The following is a 19,158-nucleotide window of genomic DNA, read 5'->3' on the forward strand; positions in this document are numbered from 1 at the left end:
TTTCTTTCCCTTTTTCTTTCATTTTGAGATAAAAGTCATTTGGGATATTGGGATATTGTTAATAAAGTATCAAAGTAAAATCTATTCAAAATTAGATGTTGTATAGGAAATTGGAAGATGTGTTTGAATTAGAGTAGAATTCATAATTTACATTTTGATTTAAAACATAATGGGGTTTCATAGAAAATTAATGTTTTCTGAAAGGTTCCAAGACCCAAAATCTATTGGAACCACTGTTGTAGAGAATAATTCAACCTCAAAGCCAGTTTATCAGAGATCATCAGCCTTGCAGCACAGCTGTTTGGCACCCCAAAGTAGACCTATTAATGTCACATACAGCAGAAGTAGGTCCAAGGAGCTTCTGGTGCCAGAAAGGACTGGTATGAGATAGGTAGGAACAAACCCTAGGAGAGTGAGGACTGAGGCAGAGGAGGGCAATGACCACCTGTTTATTCAGGTCTAGAAGACTAAATAAAATCATTCCAAAGATAGTAAAACAGATAATAAAGTATACATTTCAAGAACCTCAAGAATAACATTTATAATATGTAATTTACTCTTTCTATACTTCAAGCTTGGGACTTAGGCACAAATGCATTACAAGGCATTTCTCTCACATTTCCTTTTAGCAGCTCTCATACCAAATCCTCAGACTGCTTTTATCCTTGTTCCTGGGGTCATTACAGTGCCCCCAACCTAGAAATTCTTAAAAACATATACATAGCTGTGTACATCTCGCTCTTCTATCCTGTCATTTTTTTTCACCTAGAAAGTCTATCCAACTGTTATCTAAATTCTCTATGAGTGATTGTTTTGATCTCAGCATATTGTCTATTTTATTTATTTATTGTATTACATTTAAGTGCACCACCAAGGTGGTAGCTTTGTGACCCATTAATTTCATTTGTTTTTCTGTTATAGTACTGGGGATAAGTGTATACTTAATTTTAAGCCATGTGGACTATTTGGTAAAGAACTTCACAGAATAGAAGGCCACATTCAGGACAAAAAGTAAGTGGTGTGTTTGCTTTTGGTGTTGATTATATGCAGGCAAAATATAGCATTCTTCCCACTTGTAGGGAAACAAGCTTTGGTTCTTTCTATTGTTCTTTCCCTCTCTTTCTCTTTATCCTTCTCTCTCCCCTTTCCTCTTTTAAGAACCCAAATCCATCACTAAGAAGTAAGCTTTTGACTTTTGGTGGGAGACAACAACTATAATTGATGAACTGTCCACTGTGGATGAAGTAAAATACTCAGTTCACTGTATTGTTGAAGGTTTTCATGGTTGGAATCACTGGGTTGTTGTAGGTTTTTCGGGCTATATGGCCATGTTCTAGAAGCATTCTCTCCTGGCGTTTTGCCTGCATCTATGGCGAAACTTCAGGAGAGAATGCTTCTAGAACATGGTCATATAACCCAAAAAACCTACAACTACTCAGTTCACTTTTTAAACCACATCCACTATTTTTCTTCTTGAAGTATTGCTATAGGCTATGGATGGGGATTGATCCTTTGAATAGCTGGCTACTAGTGGAAATAAGATTGGCTGTTTTTTTTTTCTGTACTTGATTTCTCTAAGGAAGTCTGTAAATAATGATCCCTGAAAGAGCAGTATAGATCCATAATATGGATTACTACTCAAGTATATCGGCACATCTTGATTCTTGAATGACATGTATGGCAGGTTTTGGATTACTTCTCTTTTGTTAATTTCCATTTTCCGTGCAAATATTTGGTGAATAAACTATTTTAAAATAGTTTACATCACTAGCTTAACTTAAAGTTTGATCTTAAATATTTAAAACATAAAATAATTAAAATGTTTGCTTCTTGAAACATCGGATCTAGTTATTGCGGCATATGCTTTGATGCAATCCTGTTTGAATTAGGCGCTCTATGTGGGGCTGTGTTTAGAAACTCCAGAAATTTCCATTATTCCATTATTCAAAATGTTGCAACATATAGCCCTACTGTTGAAACAAATCTGTTGAGCAGAATTCAAAATTCTTGTTAAAGCCCTACAAGACTTGGGTCTAGCCTGTCTTAAAGACTTCTCTATACAAGCCAGCCCAAATTTTAAGATTTTTGACGGAGGGCTTCGTCTTGATACAACCACCATCACATTTGATGACAAAATGAGAAGGAGCCATCTCAGTGGCTGCTCACAGGTTGTGGAAATCCATTTCATGGGAGCTTTGGGTGGCTCCCCCTCTTCTCTCTTTTTGCTCCCACACAAAGGCCTTCTTATTCAAGCAGGCCCTTTGTGTTTAAATTATGAAACAGAAGGATGATCCAAATGTGTTATGCTATGATTTTATATTTTTCTTTGTGTTTTAAACAGACATTTTGAACTGTGTGCAGTTCCAGTCGAATTCTTCAGTTAAATATTTTATACTTCATAAATATGATTTTAGCTGTACTGTACTTAAAAAAAACAAAAATAAATTGTAAGCCACTTTAAGACTCTTTCCAGGAGAAATGCACAGTATACATTAAGACATTTCCATGTAATAACCATCTTAGTGAATAAACTACCTACTTTTTCAGTTATTCATTTCTATTCTGTTTTTTTAACGATCAGTAAGAAGAAACTTGCAGTTATCTATGGCAAATGGACAGAATGCTTATGGTGTATTGATCCTTCGACTTATGAAAACTACAAGAGGAATGAGAGGAAAGGTGGCGACCAGAAGAAGCCAAAGCCGGTAATGTTGACTTAGGTTGCTGCCCTGAATCCCTTTGGGCAGAGGGGGTGGGATATAAATAAATGTTGTTGTTGTTGGTGATGATGATGTTGTTGTTATGTTGTATTGGCTGGAGGAGGAGTTGAGCTCTTCCAAGTTTCCCAAAAGAGAAACATTTGGAGGAACTAAACTTACAGTGCAAGCTGGAGAAACTGAAGTTCTTAGTATTTTAATTACTTTTGTGACAGGAGTCCACACCTTCAAATGGTATTCTGTGAAACTGCTAGGGATGTATCCAGTATTGTCCATCCATTGGTTGAAAAGTATTTGAGCCAATAGAAATGTTTGTGACTGGGGTGGAAGGAAAGCATTTTTTTGCAGATTTCTTTCATTCTGATTCCCAGTTTCTTTCATGGATGGTTGAGGAATCTGTCATCCCAGAACTTGTCAAAGAAAAGGAGAATTGCAAAAAAATATATATCAGCATTCAAGGAGAATACTTATTTCAGAAATGCTTCTGTAAATAGAAATAGAGTGTTGCATTCAGCTTCATTGACTACAGTGAGATGTGTCATTCAGTAGCTTTCTGGAATTAGTGATACACATCTTGTATCTTCAAAATTATTAGATGAAATGGTTTGTTTGTGCTGAGTTGTATGGGTTTACATTGAACCTGTACTATTAAGGACATGCATTTCTTGCTCAGCCAGTTAATGGCAAAAAGTTTTCATTTTGCCTCCAACTTGTCCTGTTCTCCAAAAATCTCCAAGCATCAACATCTAGTTTTGGTGTCCCCCAAATCAGATTTTTTTTTTCTTGATGAGTTTGCATTCTGAGACTTCTCTGTCTCCTGGGGGAAATAGACTGCTTGGGCTCATCACTTGTTCACATCACATCAAATAATAATGTGTTGAAGTGACTCTGTTACACTTGAGCCATCTGAACTTCGTGTAGAGGAAACCAGCAATTAAGACCAAGAATTTTAAAGTTGCCATTTACCATCAAGGCCTTTCCTTTGTTTTAAGAGTGAGGAACCTGAAAACGATGAAGCTGACGATATGCCAGAAATCCAAGAGACTGTACAAGTCATACCTGGCAGTAAGCTACTTTGGAGGATAAGTACTAGACCACCAAATTCATCTCAGGTAAATTGCTCAAAATGGTACATAGGGTGGAGATGTGCATTAACATAAGAGAATTCAAAAGTCCCAGTTTAATTATATATAGAAGAAAACATTTAAATTGACAACTGAATGTGTCTTATCAAACTTTTTGAGTTTACCAATACTGGAATAAGAATGGATATTTCTTGAGTCATAAGCACTATAGAATTGTTATTGATAATGTTATTAGTTTAGTTTCATTATTGTGTTATAGAATCCTTAAGGAATGACAAGTAAGGAAATAGGCATATCTTTAAGACAATAATCTTGAAGGGATGAAAATAGTGGCCTTTTAGATCACAACAAATTACAGCAAACTTAGTTAACTGCCAATAGTAAGGGATTATGGGACTTGCAGTCTGGGTGGACAAAGTCTCCTATCTTTGCCTTAAAGTAGGAGTAGGAAATTTATAGTGTTGAAGGGCAACTCTCAACAGCTCCAACCCATTTATGCAATAGTGGAGAATTTCCAATGGGTTGCACCAAGGGATCATGAAATGAAAAGAAACTAATACTTTAATCCAAACTGCAACTAATGGTAGTTAATCCACCTGTAGATTAATCCATATAATTGTCCCCACATACCTCCACCTCTTGAAAACAAGTGGCAGTTAAAACTAAACATCATTTAAACATTTTGAAACCTCATTGATTTGTTACTCACCTCTAAATTGTAATGGCATGTGATTAACATGTTTTCCTATAAACAGTTGAGCTAATGATTGTTGTTGAGAACATTGTTTATCAAAAAATGTGGATCAGCCTGTCCCAGGATTCTATTTAGTCATCTATGCTAATTTCCTTGTCCGCTCAGTTGGTTATGGATACAGGCAGTCCCCAAGTTACTAACAAGGTAGGTTCTGTAAGTTGAATTTGTTTGTAAATCAGAAGAGGTACATTTTTAAGTGTAACTTCAGTCATATACATGCTTTGGATAGCATAGGGAAGGGTTAACACCCATGTGGTGTTTGTTTGGCAGTCTGTGTTCAGAAGATTTCACCTCACTTTCTGTCCCTGTGATATTTGAATTTTGAAAAAAAATTGACTTGCTGTAGAAACAAGAATTGAAGATAAAACTTCAGTGGAAACCTCTTTCCTTCATGATAATAACTCTTTCAGGAGTGAATTTTTCTTCTGAGGGGTAGATTTCTTTCACTTCCTGTTGTCTCACCCTGATTTGTAACTAAGAGTCGTTTGTAAGTCGGATATTTGTAACTCGGGAACAGCCTGTAGTATTTAAATGGCAGAAGATGTAAAACAACAGTATAATTTCTGTTGTTAGTCATCATGTTTTTTGAGCAACCATAGTGCATGAGCTTCTTCATTTGCAGACTAGAGTTACATCAGATGAGCAAACCAAGTATCAATGGAAAATATTCCACAGCAAACCCACACTGCTGATCTCTAGACTCACAGTGATAATTCGCTGGTGACTTCTAAGATCTTTCAGGCAATTTTGTAATGATTAAGGGTTCTTGCCTCATAATACTGAACCACAAAGTGCCAAACTTCAAGGATTAGCTGTTTTCTTTCTTATTTTTGAGTAAGAACCAGCTCCTGGTAGGAGCACTTGTGTCAGGAAGCAAGAAACTTTGATCTGGCCTCTTGTTTTGGTTGCCATGATTCCAGTTTGTTTTGAAACACCAGTTTGCATTTGTAACAACTTCCACAAAAAAAAAAAAAAAAAAAAAAAAAAAAAAACCCTGAAGTAGAAACACTGGAAATAAGCAATATTTTTTCAAAATCTCCAATATGCATACTTTGTACTACTATGAATTTGTAAACCAAAATTCCAAACTTTTACGAAGTTATACCAAGAAGAAACAAGGCAACCAATAAAGAAAAAAGGCAATTTTTAATTAATAATTTGTAAAATATTTTACAGGATAAACAGATTGGGTTGGAATACAACAGTATTATACAAAACACACAAGAGTCTCCAAGTATTTCTAAACAACTTCTTTAAAAAAACAAGGACAAACTGTTAGATCCTGTTCATAAACTGAAATTAAATGAAGCCTAAGGCACAAAGATTTTGTATGAAAGCTTTTATAACACATTTGAAGAAGAATGTGTACCATATCTACTCATTTTCTTTAATCCCATTTTAGGGGGAAATCAAATACTGGGATTGTGGCAGATCTCCAGAAGCCTACTTTTATCCACACCAAATATTATATATTATAGTCCGGTTTCACTCAATAATCACTGTTTTAAAATATCTAATAGCCTCATAGCAAACAGGTCACTAAATTATACAGCATAAAATTGTAAACTCCAGTCTGAATCCTTAAACACTCTACAAGAGAACCTTTTATGGTACCTTCTAAATATAGCTGACCTTAATATTAGAAATAAATCTCTATCGAGAGCAGTAGTCATCACAGATGCCTTTGATTTAATTACTGGGATTTTCTTTTTCATCCAAGAATGAGCTTTTGCTCTTATCAGCACAGTCACGAGAAAAGAATGAAGCAGAGGATGATGAGCAGTCAAAATGGGCCCTTTCACACAACATAATTATAGCCCCTTGATTCCACTCTAAGTGTCAACATGGTATGAAATCTTGGGGTTTCTACGTTGGTTGAAAACATGGTTGTGGGACCAGGCTTTCGGGTAGCAGGCTGACTGACAATGGCAATGATGACAATGCTATGGAAAATGGACTATGGACAGGCTTCTGATTGTGTCACTGTTACAGAATTTTGGTTCTAAATAAGGCTAACCAGCATTATTTTAAATGGATTTAATTTTAAACTAATTTGATGTTTTTACTTATATATAATTATTGTATTGCTTATGTTGTATGTGGGGGCATTGAATCATTGCTGGCTGTAAGCCGCCCTGAGTCCCCCTGGGGGGGTTGAGGAGGGCAAGCTACAAATATTTGAAATAAATAAATAAATAAATTGGTGAGGAGGTACTAGAACTGCATTTCTGGCCCTGGGATTTCTGGCGCTCTAATTTAGAATTCTGAATGCCCACCTTAAATTGTAAAATCCAGGACTCTGTAGGCTGGAACTATATCAGTTAAAGTGGAGTCTTAAGATGCATCTACACAGGGGGCCCTGGTGGTACAGTGGGTTAAACTGCTGAGCTGATGAGGTTGGCGGTTCAAATCCGGGAAGCAGGGTGAGCTCCCACTATTAGGTCCAGCTACTGACAACCTAGCAGTTCGAAACATGCAAGAGTGAGTAGATCAATAGGTTTTGCTTCTGTGGGAAGATAATGGCACTCCATGCAGTCATGCCAGCCACATGACCTTGGAGGTGCCTATGGACAATGCTGGCTCTTTGGCTTAGAAATGGAGATGAGCACCACCCCTAGAGTCAGACACAACTAGACTTAATGTCAGAGGAAACCTTTACCTTTACTTTACACTGTAGAACTGATGTAGTTTGACACCACTTTAACTGTCATGGCTCAATGCTATGAAATCTTAGGGGCTTTTTACAAGGTTTTTTGCCTTGCTCACCCAACTCCGGCTCCCAGGATTCCAAAGCAGCATTTATTAATTTAGCTGCAGTAAACCCATGAATCAGGATAAGAGCATAATAGCAACATTTCTTTCCAAACTGGGTCAGTAAATACAAGATCAAAGTACAGGGAGATGTGTTGTCACGATGCAAAGTGGATGGCAGGTTGAAGATGGTCCTTTCCCCCTTTCTTGCCTCAACTTTCTGGTTGAAGGCCCTTTTTTGTGTTGTGTAGCAATTTCCCCCCAATAAACAGATTTCCTTTTCTGATCTTCAGTTCCATTCACATTATAAAAAGAGAATATATTCTTCCACAAATGAAGTGTAACAAAATGCCTGCAAGTGTTATTAAAAAGTGAAATATTTCTGTTTACTTAGTGTGAAAGAACATGCCTCAAAGAGAAAGGCAGAAGAATTCCCTTCTCCTACATTTTGTCCTTCTGACTAATAACCATAGTAGAAGTGATTTCTGAAAACATATTCATGTATTTGTATGTTGTTTTTCCCCACTTAAGATGTACAATTTCACCAGTTTTGCTGTCAGTCTCAATGAATTGGAAAAGGGCATGGAAGAAGTGTTGGCCCCCACTGATTGCCGATTGCGGCCAGACATCAGACACATGGAGAACGGAGAAATAGGTAGGAGGGTGCAAGGCATCGGTATGTAGACTAGAAACTAAGTAATTCTATTCTTCCGTATTACTTGTTTTACTTGTATTTCTTCAGCTCACAGAGCAGAAAAGGGAAGTTTTTTGAGAGGAGCAATTATAACTCTTTTAGAAAGGAGGAAAGGATCCTCCCATGCTCCTATCTTCTTTTTTGGTGGAGCTGCTTTGATTGAACAGACAGTACGGTGCTTCCCCTGGGTTCATATCAAGCAGGAGATTGACCAATTTTGGCTCAGTGGTTTTTGCATTTCTGGTCCTTAATATGAGTTGGAGTAGGGTTGAAATCTGTTACCACCCCGACTGTTGAAATCCTCTCTCTCTGAATAGAGGGAAATTATAATGATCACAATGATAAAAATTTCCTTTTTTGGGGTAAATTGCCAGAGTTGGACACTACAGTCAAAATTAAAGTAATGGTTTGTGAAAGAATAGATCTATCTGGAACTGTAACCTTGGGGTCTGCTATTTTTTTAAGTATACATGTTGCTTTTATCTTTTGTGCTTTTAAAAGGGATGATACTGGCGTGAATAACATTTGAATAAATTGGTCTGAGTCATGACTATATAGTAGTAGTGTCTTCCTAAAATGTTGTGGATTTTATTTCTCCACCTTTCATTCCTTTTGTATTTCTCTCTCTCCTTATTTCATAAAGTAATCAATCCCTCTTTAAATGTCTATTAGATCTGGCTAGCAAAGAAAAAGAGAGGCTAGAAGAGAAGCAGAGAGCGGCTCGAAAGGAACGTGCAAAAGATGAAACTGAATGGAAAACAAGGTAATGAATGCGGCTTGGGGTGGGAGAAGAAACTCCCACTGCCTATAGGAGCAGCAGTTATGGTGCAGTGCATCAATTCTTGGGTTTTAAATTGTCATGTTTTTCAAGTTTATTATTCCAGAGGAAGGCACTTTAGCATAAATCCTGTGTGTTATGCCTAACTAGAGTAGATTCATTACATGAGTGCGATTTGCCCACATGTTGACTCCACTGTTCAAGAACTGATTCAGTGAATCTACTTTAGTTGGGATTGACCAAAGGATTCCAGTAATAAAATGCGGACATAGAATCAGCAAGAGTTTTGACATTCTGATATTGAGACATTTGCATCTGTTCCATAAACTGTAGTAGAAAGAGTATTAGCATAATGTTGCTGTGAGTTTTCCGGGCTGTATGGCCATGTTCCAGAAGCATTGTCTTCTGACATTTTGCCTGCATCTATGGCAGGCATCCTCAGAGGTTGTGAGGTCTGTTGGAAAACTAGGCAAGTGAAGTTTATATATCTGTGGAGGGTTCAGGGTGGGAGAAAATACTCTTATCTGCTTGAGCCAGTGTGAATATTGCAATTGGAAACATTGATTAGCATTTAATGGCCTTGCTGCTTCAAAGCCTGGCTGATTGTTTCCTGGGGAACTCCTTTCTTGGGAGGTCTTAACTGACCCGCATTGTTTTCTGTCTGGAATTCCCCTGCTTTTTGAGTGTTGCTCTTTATTTACTGTTTCATGTAGGTATCTATCTGTGTGTGTAGGTTTTCTGTAAAGCGTGTGGCCCAATTGTTGATCTGGTTTGCGGATAACTAGGACATCTAGTTAACTAGGACATCTCAGTATTCATCCTCAGAACGATCCCATTTGAAATCCTAGAAAGCTATTGACAAATCAGAGGTCAATACTCAATAATAGGAGACTTCCTCTGTTCTTGAAATATGAAGCACATTATTACATGGCCAATGGCAATGGAAGAACCTGTATCTGTTGTGACCAGTTCTTTTGCTCAGAACTATAAATGCAAATTATGTTGTTCCGACAGATGCAAAGTACATGTCAGGTTCTGGTGTTCATGTTGATAGCCCTGTGCACTGAGAAAAAAAAGACTGGTGATAGGGTCTTTATTCCATTTATGGCACTATTAGAATGAACTTCTACCAATTTTGTGGGTTTTTATTTACTTCCTTTTTTCTTTTCCCCCCACAGATGGTTTTATCAAGGAACTAATCCATATCTTGGGACTCCTGACTGGTTATACACAGGAGGGTACTTTGATAGAAACTTCTTTGACTGTCCAGATATATACTGAAATCTTGAATGCAGTTGCTCCTTCGCCCAGGAATCAGTCGATTTCAATGAATCAAGTGACGCTCCGGCTTTACCACGACTAGAAAGCACCTTTTTTTCTAAAGCAAAGTTTTAATGAAAAGTATCAGTTGCTGATCAAGGATTTCTCATTTGTTTTGATTGCCAAAATATTTAAATATTGTTTCTCCCCCCCCCCCCCTCTTTTGAAGGTACGGCCTGAAATTAATCATGTTTCAGAAGAAAGTGGCTGCCATGTTTTTTGTTTGCTTTCCTTTATCTATCATTTTACGTTTCATTAACAAATCGTAGTGAGTGGAGAGGCTGTGCCTTTATTAAAACTGAGCTGACAGCCACATGGTTTCTTTTATTTTAGCTATAAAGGATGCCTTTAGAGTATTCACTGCTCAGAGAAATAGTGCTGAATCGGTACAAAGAAATGCAGTTGTGGCCATTGGAGAGGTATCTCATAGGAATTGGAGCAACTGGGATTCTTGGGAGTAATTTCTGAATCATTTCTAATTTTAAAGGCTTCACAGTTGTAGCAAGAGAACATTAGGCTTAGGTTTAAGAAGCTGTTACTCTATTCTGCCTCAGTCTTTGGCACTGTGATTATCAATTCAAGGAATTACCTGTGACATTTTTTTTTAAAAGACAAACTACTATAGTGAATGTTTGGTGCGGCTTGTAGGTATTCCTACAAACACTTGCCTGTCTGAGGTTTCAGAACATTTTGTTTCTAAAACACAGGAGATTTTGGAGATATTTTTAGGAACATGGGTGTTGTGCATAGATCATGTATGAAATCAAACATTTTTGCTTCTGTTCAGAGACTTTTTCGTCTCCAGTACTGCTTTTGGCAGCCTGACACAATTCAGGATGTTTAGGCTGATTTGCAAACATGCACTCTTCTCCTTCTTTGGCTTTACTTGGAATGTATCTACAAAAGGTTTATGTTTGTTTTGCATTTTAGTGCATGTTTTGAAGTATTTACTACATTACAACCTGTAGTATCTTCTTAAAAAGCAATGGCTATCTTCTTATTTTTGGCTAAAACTGAGTGACATGATGGAAGCTTTCACTGACTTTCCAATAGGGATAACTTTCCTGAGAGTGGATTTGTTCTTTCAGATTTAAAATATGAAAGCCATATAATCCCAAATTTGTTTGAATTTTGAGGGGAAATATTTTTCTTTTTACTTATGTATTTCCAGAAGAAAAGTGAATCTTGGTATGTGAGAGCTATAAAAAGAAGTTATAAATTGGCCAGATGTTTAAAATGCTTCAAAAACTAAATTTAGGTAGATTCAAACATGGTATGAAAGGTTCATAGAAACCAATTTAGTGATTAGGGTATGACAATAATCAGTTAAGCAATCTACTATACCACTTTGGATATTCCTCCATTATCCTTATGCAAATGTATGGCCATATACGTATTGTTGGATTGCAACTCCCATCATCCTTTTCCATTGGCATCACTGATGGGAGTGGTAGTCTAGCTTCTGAAAGGTCATATAATCTCTGATTTAAAATGTCCATCCTGGCTAATGGTTTTTATACTTGCAAATGTCAATCTCCAACTTAGTGTTTGAGTTTTATCTAAAGGGGAATGAAACATTCAAAGACAAGGGAAAAAGCAATGGGTTACACAGATTTTTTCCCCACAGTGCCTATAAAGCAGGAGAACTTGACTTCGGAGAACATTTGAGGCAATAAAAGACACTACTTTGAGAAGTGTCTCTGACCAGTGTGTACCTTGTTCTGAGCACTTAAACCCAATGTCCTTGAGTGTAATTTACTACATGTAGTAGTACCGTGTTCTCCCTTCCTTTCAGTGGGCTTTCCCTTTAAGGCACTTGGCCACACATTTACTCATATTATTTGTGTTTCTCTTTCCCGTTGCATTGAATACTGCTACTGATTACAATTGAATTAATGGTAGGGAAACAAATAGTAAATTTCTCTTGTTTTCTCCAATATTTGATTCCATCCAGAAAGCAGTAGTCATTTTCCTCCCTCTCTCTTCCTTGCCAAACATTCAAGTTGCAAGGAAAAGGATCCCCACAACAAGTAAATAAATATAAGTATAATAAAAACCGATTCTACTTTTGCCCAGTAAAGCCTGATGGATAAATTGGAATATCTGGAGCCCTAATATCTGGAGCCCTAATAGGAATAATAAAGTTTTGAAGTGAATTTTCCCCTGTTACAAGTTCCTAAGAAATGTGTAACTTTTGAGTCAAAAATCTATATTGAAAATGCTACATATGCTCTTGCCTTCTCTGTAGAGACAAATAGAGATCTGTGATGTCGAAGGCTTCATGGCCAGAATCACTGGGTTGCTGTGAGTTTTCCGGGCTGTATGACCGTATTCCAGAAGCACTCTCTCCTGACGTTTCCCCCACATCTATGCTAGGCATCCTCAGGGGTTGTGAGAATCTCACAACCTCTGAGGATGCCTGTCATATATGTGGGTAAAATGTCTGAAGAGAATGCTTCTGGAACATGACCATACAGCCTGCAAAAAATCACAGCAACCAAAATAGAAATCTGTCCAATATTTGAATTTCAATTTGCAGAAGAAACTCATTACACTAGACTTATTTTTTTTAATGTACAGATAAATATTTCATTTAGATTCCACCACGAGGTAAAAAATAACGCCTTGTATTTTCTGAAATGTTCAATTATGTTGAAATCCATGCTTTGTTTCTATTTATAACAGTCTATGTTTAGTTTTTAAAGAAGAACAACAGAATGTAATTGTCCCATAAACAGTCAGTAAATAATGTCTACCTGTCCTGCGTCCCATCCTTCCTTCCCAGGCAGACACCATGTTAATGTCTTGGATACATCACTGGTTCTTGCGCCATGTATTTAAAACACCACATGGGGAAACCCAGGGTTCCTCTGCAGCTTAGGTGGGATCGCTTAGTAACTGCTTCTCTACAAAGGATGGCTCCTACTGGGAGTAAATAGTTCTTACAGATTGCAAAATAATTTTTCTAATCTTTGAGCCATTAATTTCTGTCCTGCCTCATCAATCTAAGAGGTCAGAAGAGCTTCAAATTAAAACCCATACTAAACCTCGAGGGTCTTAAGAGCTTTAATGATCATGTATTGTTGAAGGCTTTCATGGCTGGAATCACTGGGTTGTTGTGAGTTTTCTGGGGTGTATGGCCATGTTCCAGAAGCATTCTCTCCTGATGTTTCGCCTTCATCTAGGTTGTGAGGTCTGAGGATGTCTGCCATAGATGCAGGTGAAATGTCAGGAGAGAATGCTTCTGGAAGATGGCCATACAGCCCAGAAAACTACCCATTTAATGATCATGTTAAATTACATTACTTTAAAAAGATACTCACTTGTTTTGTTTACATTAAACTTGCACTTGTTCTTGGTACCACCTTCCTAATTCAAGCACTGCCTTACAAGAGCTGATGATTTGACGCCTCTCCAAGGAGGAAAAAGCACTTTTAAAACTAATCATGTTAACTGTTAAGGTAGATATAACTGAAAGATTGTTTTTTAAAAAAATAAATAAAAATGGAGAATAGTTACTTATTTGCTTGGCTGCTCATTTCCCATTTTATCTACCTTGATCTGTGGGTTTGAATTAAGGCTTTGTGCATAAATTAGTCCCAGCACAAAAGTATTGCTTCCTCTCTGATACAAAGGAGGACTTCGATGTCCACATGTGTATCCTCAATGTGAGACTGAAGTAAATAGGAAAACTTTGCCAGCACAAAGGATGTATATATAAAATCTTGGTTCAGCTTTTGTCAGGACCGTTGTTTTGCCTCTTGGTAAGGAGGTGAACTCTATTTACTTCAAAACAGATGCAACAATATCACAATCTACAGCTATAAGAAAATAAGACAACACTAGAATAGATCACTTTTGGCATACAATGTAGGTGACAGGTCATTAACCTGCAATAAAATAAATATCTCAGTAATATATTTTACAGATACCTAATACAGCCAGAAACCTAGTTATTGCTTCATTTCAACATGCAGTTTATATAACTGGCTGCATTGCTCTTACATTTAATTTGACAAGGTTCCAGATTTCTGAAAACACTACTAATTTTACTAGCAAGATGGCATTCAGTGCACAGTATAGTTTGGGTTTTTAAAATTCCATTAATTTCACTCAGATATGAAAATATAATTGAGTTTATCCCTATCACACCTAGCCTACAATCTGCAATCGATCATACAGTATAGAGCAAGCATGGGCAACTTTGATCCTCCAGGTGTTTTGGACTTCAACTTCCATAATTCCCAACAGCCTCAGGCCCTTTCCTTTTCCTCCTCAGCCACTTAAGATGCTGTTAGGAATTATGAGAGTTGAAGTCCAAAACACCCGGAGGACCAAAATTTGCCCATGTATGTTATAGAGGTATTTTAACTTATGATACATTTGTGAATCCTTGACTTAAAACGTTAAGATGCAAAACTTTGTTTTGATGACAAATTATACAAAATTATATAATTCTGACTGATGTATAAACATTTTAAGTCAGCAGTTATAAACTCATAGGCAAAGATATGTGAATCACAAAGGTCTTTCACAAGCTTTCCAAATACATATTTTTTGCTTGAAGTGTTTCTTCCCAAATATGGACAAGTTCCAAAAATCTTTGGATCACTGACATGTGATTCTGAAAAATAAAAATATCTATTTTGTGTTGTAATCATCCAAACAGTTCAGATGGCTGGTGTGGTCTTTAATCTTCCTCCTGTTCACTGTACTCTGTGTACTTAAATGAAATGTAGATGTTCCTGTTCACGTAGTGTTTTAAAACTTACATTAATTTCACAATGTACTGTAATGTTGCCTCTCAAAATACATACGTGGTTTGGGGTTAATTGTAAAATAAAGCAATATTTAAATTTATGTAAAGCTAATGGTTCTAACACAGAAATTGATTTTTTTAGTATGATTTTTATAGCATGGGGAGGGGGAGTAAAACATTATATATATAAGTATCTATATACCCCTTGCTCCCCAGTTTCCCAGTCCACTCTCTGCTGCTACTGTTGTTGTTCTGTTTTGCCTTCTTTGTTTTGCTTTATCCCTGTTAATAATTTGCATACACTGCACAATCCGCCTGGAATTATTTTTTTGGTCCAAGCTTCAGTTGTGAAAGTCACTTGAGTGGGGCTTGTGCTGGAAAGCAATACCAGGCTGACTGTGCCCCACTGTCTTCTTCTTTTCTCCCTTTCCCATGTTGCATGAAAAATGTTGGAGGATATTAATAAAAAAAGGCTTTAGTGAAATGGATTTATTTTTATAATATTTAATAACTGTCAATACCCATCTATATTAACTATATGAAATCATATTACCTTTTTAGATAAGTCTGTACAGGTTTGTGGACTTAAATGTTTAAAATGTCAAAGCAAATAAAGGTTGTTTTGGAGAAGAGAACTAGTTCCCATTCCCGTGTCTTGTGTCATTTGGCTTCTTCCTTATTTCCCCTGCCCATAAACTCTGTCCCTTCTGAATTACTTTAAAATGAGATTCTGTAACAGAGATTTCCATACTTTTCGTGTGGGTGGCATGCTTTTTCGACATTCATCCTTCTTCAACATGGTAATTCAGTTTTACTGGCAAACCAGAGGTTAAACAGGCATGGGCAAACTTTGGTGCTCTAGGTCAGTGGTTCTCAACCTTCCTAATGCCATGACCCCTTAATACACTTCCTCGTGTTATGATGACCCCCCCAACCATAAAATTATTTTTGTTGCTACTTCATAACTGTCATTTTGCTGCTGTTGTGAATCATATTGTAAATATTTGGTATGCAGGATGTATGTTCATTCACTGGACCAAATTTGGCACAAATACCCAATACGTCCAAATTTAGATTGGTGGGGGGATTGATTTTATCCCGTGGGATTTGTAGTTGCTGGGACTTATAGTTCACCTACAACCAAAGAGCATTATGAACTCCACTAATGATGGAATTGAACCAAACTTGGCACACAGAACTCCCATAACCAACAGAAAATACTGGAAGGGTTTGGTAGGCATTGACCTTGAGTTTTGGAGTTGTAGTTCACCTACATCCAGAGAGCACTGTGGACTCAAACAACGATAGATCTAGACCAAACTTGGCACGAATTCTCAGTATGCCCAAATGAGAGCACTGGTGGAGTTTGGGGGAAACAGACCTTGACATTTGTGAGTTGTAGTTGCTGGGATTTATAGTTCACCTACCATCAAAGAGCATTCTGAACCCTACCAATGATTGAATTGGGCCAAACTTCCCACACAGAATCTCCATGACCAACAGAAAATACTGTTTTCTGATGATCTTTGGCGACCCCTCTGATACTCCCTTGTGGCCCCTCCAGGGGTCCCGACCCCCAGGTTGAGAAACACTGCTCTAGGTGTTTTGGACTTCAACTCCCACAATTGCTAACAGTCTCAGGCCCCTTCCTCCCCCCCCCCCCCAGGGCCAAAGTTTGCCCATGCCTGAGTTAAACCAACCCCTTATAAAAGTTTCATACAATCAGGATCCACCTTCCCGCTTCATTTTCTTAATGTGTAATTAGGAAAGTAGGAGTGACGGGTCCAGTCTCTTATAGGCCAACAGTGGAAATGGCAGAAGGAAGTGGGATATCTCCATTTGCTTACCAGGAGCAGCAGTAATTAGGTTTCAAACTAGATTTCCTTTTGCGCCTTTGCCAATTAGTGTTTAATGGGAAACTGGCATCACAGATAGATTCTCTCCATTTGATAGCTCTGTGAAGAGTCGAAAACACAATTACTGACTTTCCTTTTTTTTCATATAGTCAATGAGGTGAGACATTGTTGCTTCCAATGAAGGACTCTGCCTCCAAGATAAACGCAATCTATTAATGCCAAGCATCTAGGACAAGAAACAAAGGCTGTGGTGAAGCACATACTTCTTGCAAAGATTTATATGGCTATCTCTTGATGAGAATATTAAGAGTATTAGAAGTAGGGTGCACCTACACTGTAGAATTAATGCAGATTGACACCACTTGGGTTGCCAGGGCTCAATACTATGGAATCATGTAAACAAAACTGGAATGTACTTAGTCCTAATCTTTTTAAATACTGGTTTTCAACCACTTCATCGAATCATAGAATCATAGAGTTAGAAGAGACCTCATAGGCCATCCAGTCCAACCCCCCTGCCAAGAAGCAGGAAAATAGCATTCAAAGCACCCCTGACAGATGGCCATTCAGCCTCTGTTGAAAAGTCTCCAAAGAAGGATCCTCCACCATACTCCGGGGCAGAGAGTTCCACTGCTGAACGGCTCTCACAGTCAGGAAGTTCTTCCTCATGTTCAGGTGGAATCTCCTTTCCTGTAGTTTGAAGCCATTGTTCCATATCCTAGTCTCCATGGCATCAGGAGACAAGGTTGCTCCCTCCTCCCGATGACTTCCTCTCACATACTTATACATGGCTATCATGTCTCCTCTCAGCCTTCTCTTCTTCAGGCTACACATGCCCAACTCTTTAAGCCGCTCCTCATAGGGCAGTGGTTCTCAACCTGTGGGTCCTCAGGTGTTTTGGCCTACAACTCCCAGAAATCTCAGCTATTAGGATTTCTGGGATCTGAAGGCCAAAACATCTGGGGACCCACAAGTTGAGAACCACTGTTGTAGGGCTTGTTCTCAGACCCTTGTGTTGCAATAGCAGGTACTTCACACAGTCCTAGAAGCTTGGGAAATGTTTGACTTGTGTTTTTTTTTAATACAAAATCCAGCATATAGATCTCTTTTGCTGTGACATACTGGGTTTTTGTGTCATAATAATAATAATAATAATAATAATAATAATAATTCATTGGAACTTGTGCCACAAATACCTTCTGCCTGCAACAAAGAACTGGTGGGATCACTAGCCAGAAAAAGTTACAGAGAATGAACATGCCAAACTCTTCTGCGACTTCCAAATTCAGACAGACAGAGTTCTGGAGCACAACACTCCTGACCTCACAATCGTGTTAAAAAACAAAGTATGGATTGTCGATGTTACAATCCCAGGTGACAGCAGGATTGAAGAGAAACAACTGGAAAAGCTGACACGATATGAGGATTTAAAGATCAAACTGCAAAGACTGTGACACAAGCTAGTCAAGGTGGTCCCAGTGGTGATCGGTACACTGGGTGCAGTGCCTAAAGACCTTGGCCTGCACTTAAACACAATTGGCACTGACAAAATTACCATCTGCCAGCTGCAAAAGGCCACCTTACTGGGATCTGCACGCTTACTGGGATCTGCACGGCTCCGGTCCAGCGTACCTGTCTGACCGTATCTCTTCCTACGTCCCACCTTGGAGCTTAAGATCTTCTGGGGAGGCCCTGCTCTCGGCCCCGCCTTTGTATCAAACATGTTTGGCGGGGATGAGGGTCAGGGCCTTATCGGTGGTAGCCCCCCGCCTGTGGAATTTGCTTTCCGGGGAAATTAGGTCATCGTCATCCCTCTTTACCTTTAGAAAGAAGGTAAAAACGTGGTTGTGGGACCAGGCCTTTGGGCAATTAGGTTAAAGGACAATTGATAATGTTTGACTATGGCTTGGAAGTCAATTTAGATAAGTTAAGTGGAGTAATCATTAGTATATGGCTAGATAAATAGCCACCAGACTGGCAATAGCTAAATGGATCGTAAGTATACAGTTTAATCTTTATTAATGTTTATGTTTTAATTGTTATATTTGCTATTTTGTATTTTATGATGCGGCATTGAATTATTGCCAATTGGAAGCCGCCCTGAGTCCCCCTAGGGGTTGAGAAGGGAGGGGTAAAAATGTTTGAAATAAATAAAATAAATTATTCGCCGATACATCACACAGCGCTAGACACTTGGGAAGTGTCCGATGTGTGATCCAATTCAACAGCCAGCAGAGTGTCTGCTGTGGACTCATCTTGTGTTTCAAATAAATAATAATAATAATAGTAATAATAATAATAATAGTCCACGGTAGTCCACGCTCTGGTTACATCCCGCTTAGATTACTGCAACGCTCTCTACGTGGGGTTGCCCTTGAAGACGACCCGGAAGCTCCAATTGGTCCAACGTGCGGCAGCCATGTTACTAACAGGAGCGGAACGCA

General features: G+C 38.1%; 1 protein-coding gene across 2 annotated transcripts in view; it reads left to right on the plus strand.

Annotated features, from left to right (window-relative positions):
* The window catches only part of OSBPL2 (oxysterol binding protein like 2), a 68,896-nt gene extending 53,403 nt beyond the window's left edge, over window positions 1–15,493 (plus strand). For both annotated transcript variants that reach the window (XM_060771989.2, XM_060771988.2), the window contains 6 exons: window positions 922–1,011; window positions 2,582–2,705; window positions 3,710–3,829; window positions 7,839–7,962; window positions 8,674–8,764; window positions 9,958–15,493. In XM_060771989.2, coding sequence (XP_060627972.2) covers window positions 922–1,011; window positions 2,582–2,705; window positions 3,710–3,829; window positions 7,839–7,962; window positions 8,674–8,764; window positions 9,958–10,060 — 652 coding nt within the window. In that variant the 3' untranslated portion in view covers window positions 10,061–15,493. The remainder of the gene's footprint in view (window positions 1–921; window positions 1,012–2,581; window positions 2,706–3,709; window positions 3,830–7,838; window positions 7,963–8,673; window positions 8,765–9,957) is intronic.
* The last annotated feature ends 3,665 nt before the right edge of the window (window positions 15,494–19,158 follow it).

This window comes from Anolis sagrei, chromosome 4 (genome assembly GCF_037176765.1).
Source record: "Anolis sagrei isolate rAnoSag1 chromosome 4, rAnoSag1.mat, whole genome shotgun sequence".
Classification (NCBI taxonomy): domain Eukaryota; kingdom Metazoa; phylum Chordata; class Lepidosauria; order Squamata; family Dactyloidae; genus Anolis; species Anolis sagrei.